Source organism: Carettochelys insculpta, chromosome 21, assembly GCF_033958435.1.
Source record: "Carettochelys insculpta isolate YL-2023 chromosome 21, ASM3395843v1, whole genome shotgun sequence".
Lineage (NCBI taxonomy): Eukaryota > Metazoa > Chordata > Testudines > Carettochelyidae > Carettochelys > Carettochelys insculpta.
Window position 1 is genome coordinate 23574535 of NC_134157.1, and position 14502 is coordinate 23589036.

The 14502-nt window shown below is 47.2% G+C and overlaps 1 protein-coding gene across 5 annotated transcripts in view; it reads left to right on the top strand.

Annotated features, from left to right (window-relative positions):
- The window catches only part of SCAI (suppressor of cancer cell invasion), a 106904-nt gene that overhangs the window by 65680 nt on the left and 26722 nt on the right, over positions 1 to 14502 (top strand). For all 5 annotated transcript variants that reach the window (XR_012648341.1, XM_075015394.1, XM_075015395.1 and 2 more), the window contains 6 exons: positions 4329 to 4424; positions 5111 to 5197; positions 6711 to 6809; positions 8183 to 8279; positions 10082 to 10180; positions 11416 to 11568. Coding sequence is in view for 4 of the 5 variants with exons in the window: in XM_075015394.1 (XP_074871495.1) it covers positions 4329 to 4424; positions 5111 to 5197; positions 6711 to 6809; positions 8183 to 8279; positions 10082 to 10180; positions 11416 to 11568 (631 nt within the window). In the remaining variant the exon portion in view is untranslated. The remainder of the gene's footprint in view (positions 1 to 4328; positions 4425 to 5110; positions 5198 to 6710; positions 6810 to 8182; positions 8280 to 10081; positions 10181 to 11415; positions 11569 to 14502) is intronic.

The following is a 14502-nucleotide window of genomic DNA, read 5'->3' on the forward strand; positions in this document are numbered from 1 at the left end:
GGTTGTCCCAGCAGAGGTCAAAGGCTTCTCAGTACAAATCGGGGGATTGGACAAAGATGCTAAGAAGCTAGAGCTGTTTGGCAGGAAGGTATATTCCTCTCCTATCCTGCTGTTGAGAATGGTAAATTATGGGCACACCTAGCAAACCATAATTTTGATAATTACTCCAGGCTTACTCCCCTCATGGATTCACTTCCGGAAGATAAAAAGCCGGTGTTCAAGGCGATGGTTCATGAGGGCTACGCAGCATCGTGGACGGGAGTCCAGATTGCCGTGGACGTGGCGGACACGGCGGCACGTTCAACAGCTACAGCAGTGGTCATGCATAGAGAATCCTGGCCCCAGACGTCGGGTATCTCGAGGGACCTACAGGCGAAGATCGTGGATCTTCCCTTTGATACACAAAAGCTGTTTGTGGACTCAGCCGACTCGGTCCCTCACCCCAGTAAGGACTCGAGAGCTACACTTAGAACCTCGGGCATTTATACTCCCCCATACAGGAGGGAAAACTTTTACCCTCAGCAAAGACGCTACACTTACAACCACAGCGTGCTCGATATCAACGGGCTACGGCCAAGGGCGCTATCAATAGCGGCAACAGTACAGAACTCCTAGGCGACGTTCTTAACAAAGCCATACGCCCTCGGGTCAGGCCCAAAGGCAACAAGTTTGATGAGTAGGTCGGGGGCTGCACTATCAATACCCTCGCTCAATGCCACTCTCATCTCATGTTCCATCATTGCCTCAGACCGTTCCACTCCCAATGGCAAAAGATCACCACAGACATATGGGTGCTGGAGATCATAGCCACGGGTTACGCGATCCCCTCCCAGTCGCTTCCACCGACGAAGCCTCCCACCAGGCCTCACCTCAGGGACGCTGCCACGAGGCGAGGCTCAAGCAGAAGGTGACTCACCTTCTGTTCATAGGGGTGGTGGAAAGAGTGCCGGAATAATTCCAGGGGAAGGTTTTTATTCACACTACTTCCTACCAGAGAAGAAAACAGGACCCTGGAGGCCATCTTAGATCTTCGGGGCCTCAACAGTTACTTGCGTAAGCAACGGTTTTGGATGATCACAGTTGCTTTGATACTCACGGCACTGGACGATGAAGACTGGGTTGCAGCACTCGATTTACGAGATGCTTACTTTCATATAACAATCCACCCGGCACACAGATGCTTCCTCCGCTTCACGGTCGGCCAGGAGCGCTTCCAGCACAGGGTTCTTCCGTTTGGCCTCTCCTCGGCCCCCAGAGTCTTTACCAAAACCCTGGCGGTGGTATCAGCCTACCTGCACAGACAGGGGGTGTTTATTTTTCCCATATCTGGGCGACTGCCTGCTAAAAGGGACCTCGAAGGCAGAGGTTTCACGCATGATACGCGTCACAGCGGACACGTTTCTTCGCTGGGCCTAGTCATCAACCTCGCAAAGTCAAAGTCCGAACCCACACAACCTATAGAGTTCATAGGGGCACGCATAAACTCTATCACAGCAAGGGTGTACCTACCCGACGCTTGCTTCCGCACAATCATTTCGCTGGTGCAAGTCATTACATACAGCCCCATGGTGCCGGTCTTAACGTGCCTCCAGCTGCTGGGCCATACGGCGGCAGCAACGTTTGTGGTACAGAATGCCAGGTTGCACATATCAAGCCTGTAGCATTGGCTGGTGAGCGTTTACAAACCGGCATCCCACACTGTCCACAGGGTGGTGTCGCCCACAACAGAGGTGCGCAGATCCCTGGCGTGGTGGGAAAACCCTGAGAATCTGCTAGTGGGGGTGCCTTTTCACCAACCACAAATTTCTATTTTTTTCTTACTACCAACGCCTCCCACGTAGGATGGGGAGCGCACATTGGCGACAAGGTAACGCACGGGCTATGGTCCCCTGCGGAACAGACACTGCACATAACCATGCCGGAGCTCAGAGCAGTGTTCAACGCCTGCAAACATTTTCGAGATTACCTACGTGGCAAAGTAGTCGGGATTCAATACTGACAATACCTCCGCTATGTTTTACATAAATCGACAAGGAGGAGCACGATCCCGTGCCCTATCTGCAGAAGCAGTCCAATTGTAGAATTGGTGCATCGCCAACAACATAACGTTGAAAGCCTCGTACTTGCTGGGTGCTCACACTGTGAAAGCAGATCAGCTGAGCAGGCGCTTTGCAATCACGCACGAATGGCAGATCCGCTCCAATCTGCTACGGCGCATTTTTCGTACATGGGGGTTTCCCCAGATCAATCTGTTTGCCACAAGGTCATGCACAAAGCCAGAAGGGAGAGAGCTCGCATGATGCTCATAGTCTTGCTTGGGATCGGCAGCAATGGCTTCCCTTGCTTTTGCGCATGTTGGACTGCCCACCACTCCCTCTGCCGGTGGCACCGGACTTACTCACGCAGGCTCAGGAGTCCATAGTGCACCCGCACCCTCAGGGTCTGCACCTACAAGCATGGCTAATCCATGGCTCAGCTCTTTAAAGAACACGTGTATGGAGGGAGTACAACAAGTCCTGGAATGTAGCCAAAGGACCTCCACCAGGAGGACTTACAAGCAGAAATGGACTCGATTCACAGCCTGGTGTTCCGCCAAGCAGTTAGCTCCCCTTGACGTCCCTATACCTGTAATACTAGAATACTTATTGGACCTCAAGAGAGGCGGGTTTTTCTCTATCCTCGCTAAAGGTCCACCTCGCCGCTATATCAACCTTTCGGCGTACAGAGGGAGGGCCCACAGTATTTGCCCATCCTATCGTTACCAGGTCCTTGAAGGGGCTGGTAAACCTGCACCCCCCCCTCGGAAACCGCTTCCACCATTGTGGAATTTGGACTTGGTGCTCAGCACGCTATCGGGTCCACCTTTTGCACCGTTAGCCACAGTTCCCCTACGTCTCCTTACGATAAAAACAACCTTCCTCCTTGCAGCTACGTCAGCCCGCAAGGTGAGTGAGCTCGTGGCAGTGATGGCAACGCCGCACTGCACAGTATTCTCAAAGGAGGTGGTAACCTTAAGGCTGCACCCAGCCTTTGCTCCAAAAGTCTCTTTGGAGTCCAATCTTAAAGAGCCAATAGTTTTACCCTCGTTTACCCGAAGCCTCACACCTCCGGTAAGGAGGCACGCCTGCATCTCCTGGATGTGAGGAGGTCGTTGGCCTTCTACACAGACAGAGGTAAGTCCTTCCGGAAAACAGACAGGCTTCTAGTCTCTCTCGCTCCCGGGTCAAAGGGAGAAGGTCTCTCTTCACGGAGAATCTCAAAGCACATTGTGTCCTGTATAAAAATGTGCTTCAAACTTCGAAAGACTCCTTTGCTGGCCCCGCCCAGGGCTCACTCCACCAGGGCGGTGGCGGCATCAACAGCCTTCTTCAAGGGCATCGCGTTAAGACATCTGTAGAGCGGTGACCTGGTCTTCCTACGACACCTCCGCCGAGCATTATGCCCTGCCTCGGGTATTCGAAGAGGATACCCGTCTGTCGACAGCAGTCCTCTCGGGGGCAAGCTGCACATCAACCGATTACCCACCTCCTCACTTGGGTTACTGCTGGGTAGTCACCTATTGTGGAGCACCCACAGGGACCACTCGAAGAAGAAAGAGAACTTACTCACCTGTAGTAACGATGGTTCTTCGAGATGTGTCCCCGTGGGTGCTCCACAATAGGTGTCGGGCTCGCCCGGCGCCGCAGATCGGAAATCTTCCAGCAGTTCCTCCTGGATGGCACATGCGCCGGCGCTCGCCGCCCCCCTGCGCGCCCCCGGCCGTGTGCGCGATCCGGTCCCCGCCAGTTCCTTGACCAACCGCCTCGGATGCTCCTGAAAAAAATTAGACAGTGTTTTTCAGGAGCATCCGAGGCGGTTGGTCAAGGAACTGGCGGGGACCGGATCGCGCACACGGCCGGGGGCGCGCAGGGGGGGCGGCGCGCGCCGGCGCATGTGCGATCCAGGAGGAACTGCTGGAAGATTTCCGATCTGCGGCGCCGGGCGAGCCCGACACCTATTTTGGAGCACCCACGGGGACATATCTCGAAGAACCATCGTTATTACAGGTGAGTAACTTCTCTATCCAAGTAGTGGCCAGCAGCCTGAACCCAGGGCCTCTTCTGAATGTATTGTAGCTGGTCTACGTGCAGAGACATAACATGAACTTACCTTCATAGCCGCTATGATACAAGCGTGGACTAGTCATAGAATATCAAGTTCTCTTATGTGTTTTTTTTGTTTTTAAAAAGCCCCCCCTGAACAAAAACTCCATTCTGTCTATTACTGAGTTTGCTGCTCACATCCTGTATTGATGTGTTCTGCCATTACTCTGCATTTGTCTGTTGCAGAGATTTGCCTCAGTATGGGCAGAAGCAGTGGCAGTCCTATTTTGGGCGAACATTTGATGTTTACACCAAACTCTGGAAATTTCAACAGCAGCATAGGTAAGAAATGTCCTGATAACCCTTTTCAGATAATTTTTTGATGTTTCTTTTTGTCTTGTGGTATTGCCCAGAGACCAGGACTTGGGGTCTAATTTTGCTGTCCTTGCTTAGGGGGAGACTGTCCCTGCCCTGAAAAGTTTAATTTAAACCAAAGAATGTTGCATAGAATCTTTTCTTTATGTAACTTTTTAAAAAATACAACTTCCTGGCCTGCTTACATGCACAATGGTGAAATCTGCTGAGATTCTCTGCAGTGCACCTGTGTGCCCATGTGGAATGGGTGCAATGTCCTGCTGCTACAAAAGATCTGACCTTTCGCATCTTACTTGTAGCTACCCTAATGTGTGTTATCGAGTAAGTGTGACCTCTTTCATACTATTTATGAAACACAATGATCCTTACAACTGTCGCACTTTCTTTTGCAAGGAAACTATCTGGTGCTGTGGAATCTCTTGTCTGGTCATGTCTCATTTCTAATGTGTACCCAACTCAGCCAGAGCTGTCTTATAAACGCTATGTTTGAGTATAAAACTTTCTCTTAGGGGGCTGTTGTGAATACCCACTTCAGTAAGGCAAGCAGGATTTAGTCTTAGAATCCTGTCTTGACTTCGGTTTGGATGGGTTGCTGTTCAGGGAAATGCATGCAATATATATTAATACTCTTCCTTTTCTCTTGCTTGAAATAGACAAGTACTGGACAATCGATATGGGCTGAAGCGGTGGCAGATTGGGGAAATTGCCTCCAAGATTGGGCAGCTTTATTACCACTATTAGTAAGTGAATGTGTTGCTGTGCGTCCTGGGGACAAGTGGTGTTGCTCATGGCCCCAGGCTGTGCACATTGTGGTAGTTCTGGATCAGTTTCCTTCCTGGGCCAGCAGTGAAGGATGGGGCTGAGAGGTGACTCGGGCTTGGTCTAAACTACAGAGTTAGGTCAACGTGAAACAGCTACATCAATCCGATTATTAACGTACACAGTACAGCCTTCTGCCCTCCAGTGTCAGACCCTGTTACGCTAGGATCCTCCAGGAGAGGCATATTTCTGTATAATTTGGATGATGCAGTGCCATGGTAGACACTAAGTTACTCACATCAGCTGTTGGCTTTCATACTGAAGCTATGAAATTGACCAGAAAGCGAGTACAGGTCTGGGGTCTCCAGCTAGAGCCCAGCTGCTGCAGATTCCTCATTCCCAGCCAGACTGTGCCCACTCATCTCCAAGGCAGTAGCTATACTAGCTCCCACCGTTCGAAAGGGGGATGCTAGTGAACCACTTCAGCAGATGCTGTTGAGGCGCTGCCATGCGTATGCAGTGCCTCATTAGCATAATGGCGGCTGCGTGCATTTTGAAAGTGCCGCTTTCGAAACACGCACCGCTGGTATAGACGGTTTTGGGAAGAAGGGGCTTTCGAAATCTGGGGGGTCCTTTTGAAAAAACCCCATCTACACCAGCGGCACGCGTTTTGAAAGTGGCACTTTTGAAACACGCATGGATGCCATTATGCTAATGAGGTGCTGTATATGCCTGGCAGTGCCTCATTAGCATCTGCCGAAGTGGCTCATTATCATCCCCCTTTCGAAAGAGGGGTGCTAGTGTAGCCCCGGCCCAAGTGTAATTCTTGTGCCAGACCAGCAGCTGCCCAGACTCCCATTGTCCAGGCTCTTTGCCCCCCACACTCTCTCTCTTAAGTCCGAGGAAGCACTCGTGAGGATGTGCACCACCGACATAAGGAGGGTGTTAAGGGTGTGAACCACCACACTAATTACTGTAGATTGACTTAAGTTTCTGGTGTAGACATGCCCTCAGGTGTGGTACAAGAAGGCCCCTGGAAGGACCACTCACACCTTTTGTGGCCAAAGAAGATTCCTTAGAGAATCATAAAGTGGATCCCAAAGGTGACCCTCATGCTCAGTATTATTCTGCTGGAGTCTTTTGACACTGCTAAAAGCTCTGCCTGTTTACCTCAAGGGTCACACCAAAGATGTCAGTACCTGTCGCCTCTGACTCTGCAGGTTGATTTTAGTTACTGGTTTGGGATTTTAAACTGTGGTTCCCTGTTCACTGTCACCACTGTGTATGGGCATGAGGTACTGTCATGTGATCTTTGTTGTTAGCTAGTTCCTTAAACTGTCTGAGGTAAAATTGAAGCTCTGGAATTGCCTTCAGTCATGTGCTAGGATTTGGAAACTCATGTGATACTCACTGAAGAGTGTGTGTTAGTGGTGGGGGTGGGATGGCAGAAGTTTTTTTTATATGGAGCAGTGAGGTAATACGTTTCTCTCACAGTCTGCGCACCTCTGAAACCAGCTACCTGAATGAGGCCTTCTCCTTCTATTCAGCAATTAGACAGAGATCGTATTACTCCCAAGTCAACAAAGAGGACAGGTATGACTGCACCAACATCTTGCCTTTTTTAGGATTACAGCAGTGAGCAAGAAGCAGCCTTGAATTGTAAACCATGATTAAGGGAAAATAATGGGTCAGAGCAGCTCTCTGCAGGAAGTCTTTAATCCTAACAATCCTGATTAAGCTCACTGTTGTAGAACCACCAGCCGTGTCTGGAGACTAGAGGGATTAGTAGTTTGGGTTGAGCAGCAAGGGAAACATTTAGATGCTCATTTGTGTCCTTCCCAGCCCTTTTTAGCTGTGTAGTCCCAGGGAATTACCTCCATAGTGCTCTAGATCTGGGAAATGAACTTGCTCACCCAGAAACAAAATAGGAAATATAACAAGTTTCTTCATAGTTACGTGAAACATCTCCCAGGTGCCATGGTGTTGACAGTTTAGCAGCCTTTGCATACCTGACGAGAGTAATGTGGTGCTCCCCGTCCATTGACTATTCCAGAAAGTGATGAGAAGTGTGCTCCGTTGGGGAGCACTCCTGAGCAGGGTTTATTCAATAGTGCTATGAAGTGTTTCTATCACTTCAGGCTCCCAAGAGAGACTACGAGGAGCTGGTATGAACAGACACTGACTTCAGGAGGTTCTGCCTGGGAGATCAGGCCTCTGTCCTATTAGAATTGTATAAGACTGATTTAGGTTGCTTTTTGAGGAAGAATTTTTTTTATACTGATGATCACTGCAGTACAGAATTACTTGTCAGGTTTGTTACAGCCACTCAGGAACTTCAGACTTGGTTTGCAGAGAAGGGACTCACTGATTTCCCCCTGCCCTGTAGAGGTATACCCACTGGAAGTCTGAAGCTAGACTAGTCAACCATTTTAGTGTCCTTTGTTGTTGGCCTCAGATCTAGCTTGTTTTTCCATGGGGAATCTTCCCACTTCTGATCTGGTTACCTGAGCTGCTTCAGACTTGATGTCATTGGCAGAGACATCCCCTTAAAATATTGGGGCAGATCTATTTTACAACAGTGAAAATGTGATAAGCCATTATAGGACATATTAAACCTCTGCAGGTTGCATTGTTTTGTTCTCTGATGGTTTGACAGAATGCGTCAGAGTATCTCATTTGTGATATGTTGTTAGCTAACACAAAGGAGCCAAGTTCTGATCATAAGCTGGCAGAAATCCAGTTGAGCCAGCTCCTGCACCAGTTGCACACATCCTGCGTTTGAGCAGGGGATGTGTGGGAGGCAGCACAGAGCTCTGCTGATGCTTAGTTGAGACGTGGGGCCCATTAGGCATGATTTCCAGCCCCTCTGAATTAGAGCACCCCCTGGGCTGCTTGAAATCTTGTTAGGGTTGGCATGGTCATTTTATACAACTATTGCATTAGTGTTTTTTCTTTTTATTCTTCAGGCCTGAACTGGTGGTTAAGAAGCTGCGTTATTATGCAAGGTTTATAGTGGTTTGTCTTTTGCTCAACAAAATGGATGTTGTGAAGGATCTTGTAAAGGTAAACTAGTGATATGAGGATGGTGCAAAGTGTACATGTCCATGCAATACAAGCCACTAATTATGCAGACCAGTTCTTCCCGCAGGTAGTGGAATATTACAGCATTCAGGAGATGTCTCTTTCAGCTAGAATCTTGCACATAAGATCTCAGCTGCTGCTGTTCCTGTTAATCTTACACCTTTAATTAAACCTGGGGCCTTGAGGGCTGTGGTGGGATGAACTTCCTGACATGTTTGGTGTTCTGTGCATCATGTACTGTAGATGAAATGCCCCAGGTACTTTACTAAACAAGTAGTTTTGCCATTGGTGAAAGGGAGATCTCAGGAAGTTGGGTCTGGATAAAACTTACGCAGTGTAGATGTGACTTTCACACTCTTTTCAGCTGTCTGAATGCTTTATAGGTCTTTTCTTTTTAGCCTTGTACACCCCTCTCCTCCCAGACTTGTAGCTCCCACATCTCTCTGATCTCAGAAGTCTCCAGGACCCTCCCTCTTCATGAAATCTCCCCCATTTTTTCTTAGCCCTTCTGTTCAGCACAGTGCTCTGTTCCTTTCTAATCTGGTGCTCTAAGTCTCTGAGTTGTTTCTTGCAATGGAAAGAATCTAGTGTGCATTTCCAGAAACAAGACTGGGAAAGGCTTGAGACATGAAGGGAAAGGAAAGGTATTGAATCTGTGTGCATGCCTGACAGGGTGAAGGAAAGACTGACTCTTTCAGAACTGCTTTAAACTTTGGGGAACAGTAGACAGGGATTATGATACAGACCAAGGTTTGTTATCAAACAGGAGTGGATCTTCAGTGTATTTGGAGTTAAGGGACTATCCTGGACCAAACTACTTTATTATTGTGTTTGGCTAAAATGTTAAGTTCCAGTAACATGTTGGTTTCCATTAAGGGAAAACATCCCAGTAGGCAGAGGGGCCTGGAGCTAGACGTTGTTCCTGACGACAGTCTTGCTGTCCAACGAGTAACAATAGGAATGCTAGACTTGCCCAAGAATCTGTCTGTACTATTGCAAGCCATATCCTGGGGTTGGCAGTTTTATATACGCGGCATGTCTCTTGACGTGCCTGGGTCCAGTGGGACAGACACCAAAGAGCTGCACAGCATGAGCTAGTAGAGGAGGCAGAGGGAAAGGGCAGACCATTTACTTCCAGAGCTTGTTAATAGTTATCTGTAACCTTAGATGTGAGTGAGAACCTGATAGCAAGAATTTACAGTAACCAGTCTGATAGCTTTGCACAAGTGTGCCAGTTAATTTGTATCTGAAATGAATGCCACCCCATACTCTAGGGGCTATGTGAAAGGTATTTGTGTTCCGAGATTGCCAAGTGAGGGTACCAGGAGCCCTGACTCCTGAACTTGGCCAATGTGTGCAGCAACTTGGGCATGTTCCATGTTGGGTATGGTCATGTGGGGAGTGACAATAAATTGTCTATAATTAGATTGCTTACATGCAGGCCTGCTGATGGCAGTGCAAAGGGGGCAGTTGCACCAGGCCTTGATCCTTCAAAGAGATCTGGAGTTCTGGCCACCAGTGCTGCTTTGTGCAGCTTGAGGGGCTAGGATGAGCCAGCACTGTGGTCTGAGCAGTGTTAATTGCGACAGGAGTAGGCCCTGCCCCTTCTGGGTGCAAAGCCAGGCCTTGCTCCTGTCTTGCCATGGGATCTAGGTGGGCTGTTGGCTCTGCAGCTTAGATGTCTCATCCCTAAAGTACTTAGGCTGCTTTATTTGTGAGACTTGGCTGCCTTAAATTTCAAAAGAGTTTTCGTTGTTCCTCTTTGTTTGGAATGTTTACTTCAGGAATTATCTGATGAAATTGAAGATTACACTCACCGCTTCAACACTGAAGACCAGGTGGAGTGGAATCTGGTTCTTCAAGAGGTGGCAGCTTTTGTTGAGGTGAGCGTGGAGGAAACCTTGTTCTCTGCAGTTTGTTTGAAAGCATCCTTCACAGCTCCTGCTTTAAAAGTAACGCATGGAAACTCTCCACTGCAAACTGCTCTCTGAGGCCTGGCCATGGGGAGCAAGCTAGTAAGTAACAGTCTTGTGTGCAGGCGTGCAACACCTTTCCCCTGGTTGCTGGTGAAATGTTTTGCAGTACTTGAGCTGCAGAAGCTGATGAGACACCTGTGACTTCAGTATCAGATCCACTCAAGCAACACAGAATTAAAGGGAGTGGAAGTATGAGGTGAACTTCTGTCTCCCAGCAACCCACCTCTTCCCTTCTACACCTGGTAATCAAGGGACAATGGGATCAGAACTCAACCATCAGGAATGTAACTAGTATAGAAGGTCTGCCAACTCCAGGCCAGTCTTTGTGGGACACCTGCTGGTGCAATTTGCTGACATTCTGACTATATTATTAGTAACTTCCAAATAAACATATTTTAATGGTTGTAGTACTGGCATATTATTTTGGCAATGCATAAGCAATATGTAATGGAAAATACAATATAATCTTGGCAGTTACACTGACAGCATGTCTTGGCATAGCTGTAATATTGCCCATTTGAAGTCTTCCTACAAAGAAAATTGAGAATTTTTTTTTCCTCTAAAATAGGAGACCTCTTCCTGCTCTCTTCCATTTCTACAACATTCATGCACATACGTGTGTACCATGAGCCATACCCAATATTTATACATTACTGGATTGAAGTGCTAAACTACTGTTGACTTGTTTCTTTATTTCTCTCCATGAAAGAGGGAAAATGTAAATAATGCAGGATTTTTCTGCCATGTAAAAGTGTTGTGAGTTATCTGCCTGGGCTGCATATGGATTGCCTGCTGAGATTGTGTTAGTGAATTTTGTTACCCCGATTCTGGGATGCTAAGTCTCTGTCTTATCCTGCATGGATACTTCCTCCTAACTGCACTTAAAGAGCTACAACACAAATGTGTGTGTTTAGATAGCCAAGATAATTCCTTCTAATGCCTAAGAGAAGTAGTACCTTTCCTGAGCTGGAATTTCTCCGTGGTCTTAGGCTAGAAAAGGCAAATTATTAAGACAAAAAAAAGGAGTGTTCATTTCAGTTATGGTACGTTATAAGTGATAAGCAAAGGGGACCTTATGTTCTGTGGGCATGCACCTTCTAGGATCCCTTGGAATTCATGCACTGTGCTGGTTATTGTTCCAGGCAGATCCTGTGATGGTTTTAAATGATGACAATACCATTGTGATCACGTCCAACCGACTGACTGAAACAGGGGCCCCGCTGCTGGAACAGGGAATGATTGTTGGACAGCTCACTCTTGCGGATGTGTTAATTATTGGGAATTGCAATAATCAGGTAAAGGAGACTAGAAGGAATTACTTGCATGTTCCGTCTTCAGCTGGAGTTAAAAACTTTTTTTCCCCCCTGATTCTACTAAATGAAATTGCCAAGCCCAAAAGAGGGTAAATATAAAATCTTCAGTGATGTCAAGTGGCTGTATATTAGCTGAGAATTTGGCAAACTGTTCTGTTCTTTGGAGTTCATGTCCCTGTGGGTATGCCGTAATAAGATGTGCTTGCATCTGAGTGCTCTTGACTAGAGAATGCAAAGCAATGCCTGCAGGACTATGCTGCGCAAAGCAGCTCCTTGTGCCTCCAAAAGCAGCCTGGACCCTCAGCCAGTCAGTTCTTTGTCAGTCAGCTGCAGATTGAGAGAGACTGCATGTCTGCTGATTCTCAGCTTCCCACCTTTCTTAAATGTATCTATTCTTAGTGTTTCCTTTGTTTCATTGTGTCTGACACAAGTCCTTTTGGTGCAGGACACTCTGCACTCACTAGACATTCTGAATAGCACTTTTCAGGAAAATAGCTTTCTCAGTCAATGAGACTATCGCCTATTTGCAGAGTCCAGCAAACACTTGCTAATAGCCAGCCCATCTGTACAGGAGCAAGGAGATGGAGTGTTTTTTCCTCCTCCTCCCCAATTCCCTAGTGGTGGATGCAGCTAATGAGAGATATACCAAACATGCTTCAGACTCTTCCTTTGCTATAAGGAGTGAAACGTTTAGACCTCCTGAGTAGAAAAAGTTGTTTCTCAGGATCTCTCCAATTTCACGTGACAAACTGCCAAGCCCTGTGGCAAAATATGATTTTAATATATATACGAAGTTCTCGCATTTTTTTTCAACATCTCCTACAGGACCAGAAGAAACTATTTCAGATAGTCTTTCAGGGGGACAGTTTATAGCTAAAACCTCCCTCCAGATTGCCCCTAGTGCTGCGGACCTAACTGTGGTTATGGGGAATATTCTGGTCTCCAGAGAGGTGCAGAATGTGGTTGAAGATGACCATCCACAAAAGGTCCAAGCTCTTCTGTGCCAACAGACTCTTTCCTCCCTGCCCTGAAGGACTGACTAAGCAGCAGTGGCTCATGTACATCAGTGGGGCATAGCAGTTTTCCCATGTCTGATTCACAGCCTTTTCTGCTCCGGTGGATGATATGGCAGCAACTCATTGGGGGTTTGACAGAGAGACCCAGAGGTGATTCATGCTGGGTCAGCAGCTGTTGCCAGACCTACTCATTGGACCACACATGCGTGCCCAATAACTAGCAAGTAACATATCACTAGAAAACTAGCTCACTGGTGCGTACTAAGTTATAAAAATGGGCTAGAATTATGTTCTGATGCATTGCTTGCCAAACACCTTTAACCCCAGTCTGTTTTAGGCAAATGTATATTTGCCTGTCAGCTAGGTTGGTGAGGTGATGAAAGTATATTTACATAAAAGTGAGGGGAGATGCTGTTAGTGAAGGGGGTCTGAACCTCAGATAAGTAATTGAATCAACTGATTGAATACAAATTACTGTATTGTATAAACCCTATGACTTACAGGTGAAGAAAATCGTATTGCTTACATTTCAGAAATACTATATCAGAAATTATTGATCATCACTAATCTAATGCTTCAAAATCTATGACCAAATATGAGGGAAGGTAGCTGTTTCCAATGTAAAACAAGCTGTGTGGACTCAAAACAGGAGACTTAATTACATATGAATCAGTAGAAGGCCAGAAGCTGCGCTGATAACACTATGGCCCTGTATTCTGCTATCTGCTTTACTGATCTCTACCTCTGATCCTTAAGATTTCGCTTAAATTGCAACAGGAAAGGGAGGGTTATTTCTGTAGCACTGTCTAGGCCAGGACGGGGGCGGTACTTGATCCTCCTTTAACCTCTTTGTAGCAGCACATCCCAGACTTTCTCTCATGAAGAATCTCCTGTCACAGAACTCTGGGACCCTGCTCTGAGTCCCTTAACCTTCAATCTAAGAACATGGTTTGTTCACTCCATAACAGCCTCAAGAGCTTATGTGATTTGTTTCCCCTGTATGGTCCGTCCCTAGGAGGGAATTTTTAATTGGAAAACCCTGTTTGAACTGATGACTACCTGTTTGCTCTTCTGCTACTTCTTCAAGACTTCAGTCTTTCTAGTCATCATTTCACTTAGACATGAGAGATCTTGGTGCTTTATGGCAGATGCGCCATTTACAACATTCTACATAAATTTGGTTCTGCTGCGTTGTATCCTTGCTTCTTCCTTAAGGTCTCTTTGGAATATCCTGTTAATCAAGAGATCCACCTAACAGTATTTTACTGGAATCCTTATGCTTCCAGAGAGGAGGCCAGTGTACATACACTAGGCATCACCTTGTGTCCGGACAGGACTGAGACTTTTTGGGCCTCTCACAGTTATTTGTATGCTTTGCACAGAGGAGGAAGGGACAACTGATTGCCAGTCTGGCCCTTGAAATTGGTTTTGAGTTGCTTTTTTAACCTGTTTATGAATCTGCTGGGATGTAGCCTGTTCATGGAGTGACCACAGAGTCCACTAAAGCTCAGTCCACATCTTCAGCTCTCCTGAATGACCTTCCCATAACAAATTTGTAGTACTGCAATTTGATCTTCTGTTCATGCCTTTACCAAGCATCGTGCCATCTTACCTGCTTTCAGGGATGATGCCACCTTTGATGGTCCTCTGAACTGTCTTGGACTGATCATCTTGTTGAGATACTGCTGGGGGGGGGTCTCCCATGGTAGAGCACCTGTAGGGACACATTTCTGAAGGAGAGGTTAGTTCCCTTTCAGTAACTTTAAGTTCAAGATGTGTTTCGTCCCTATGGATGCTCCATCTCTTTCCCTGAGCTGTGGCTCCCTGCTTCGCAGTCGAGAAGGAGCTGGGTGATGGCAGGCCTGTTCCTCTTACATGCCCTTGTCTGGAGGCACTAGGT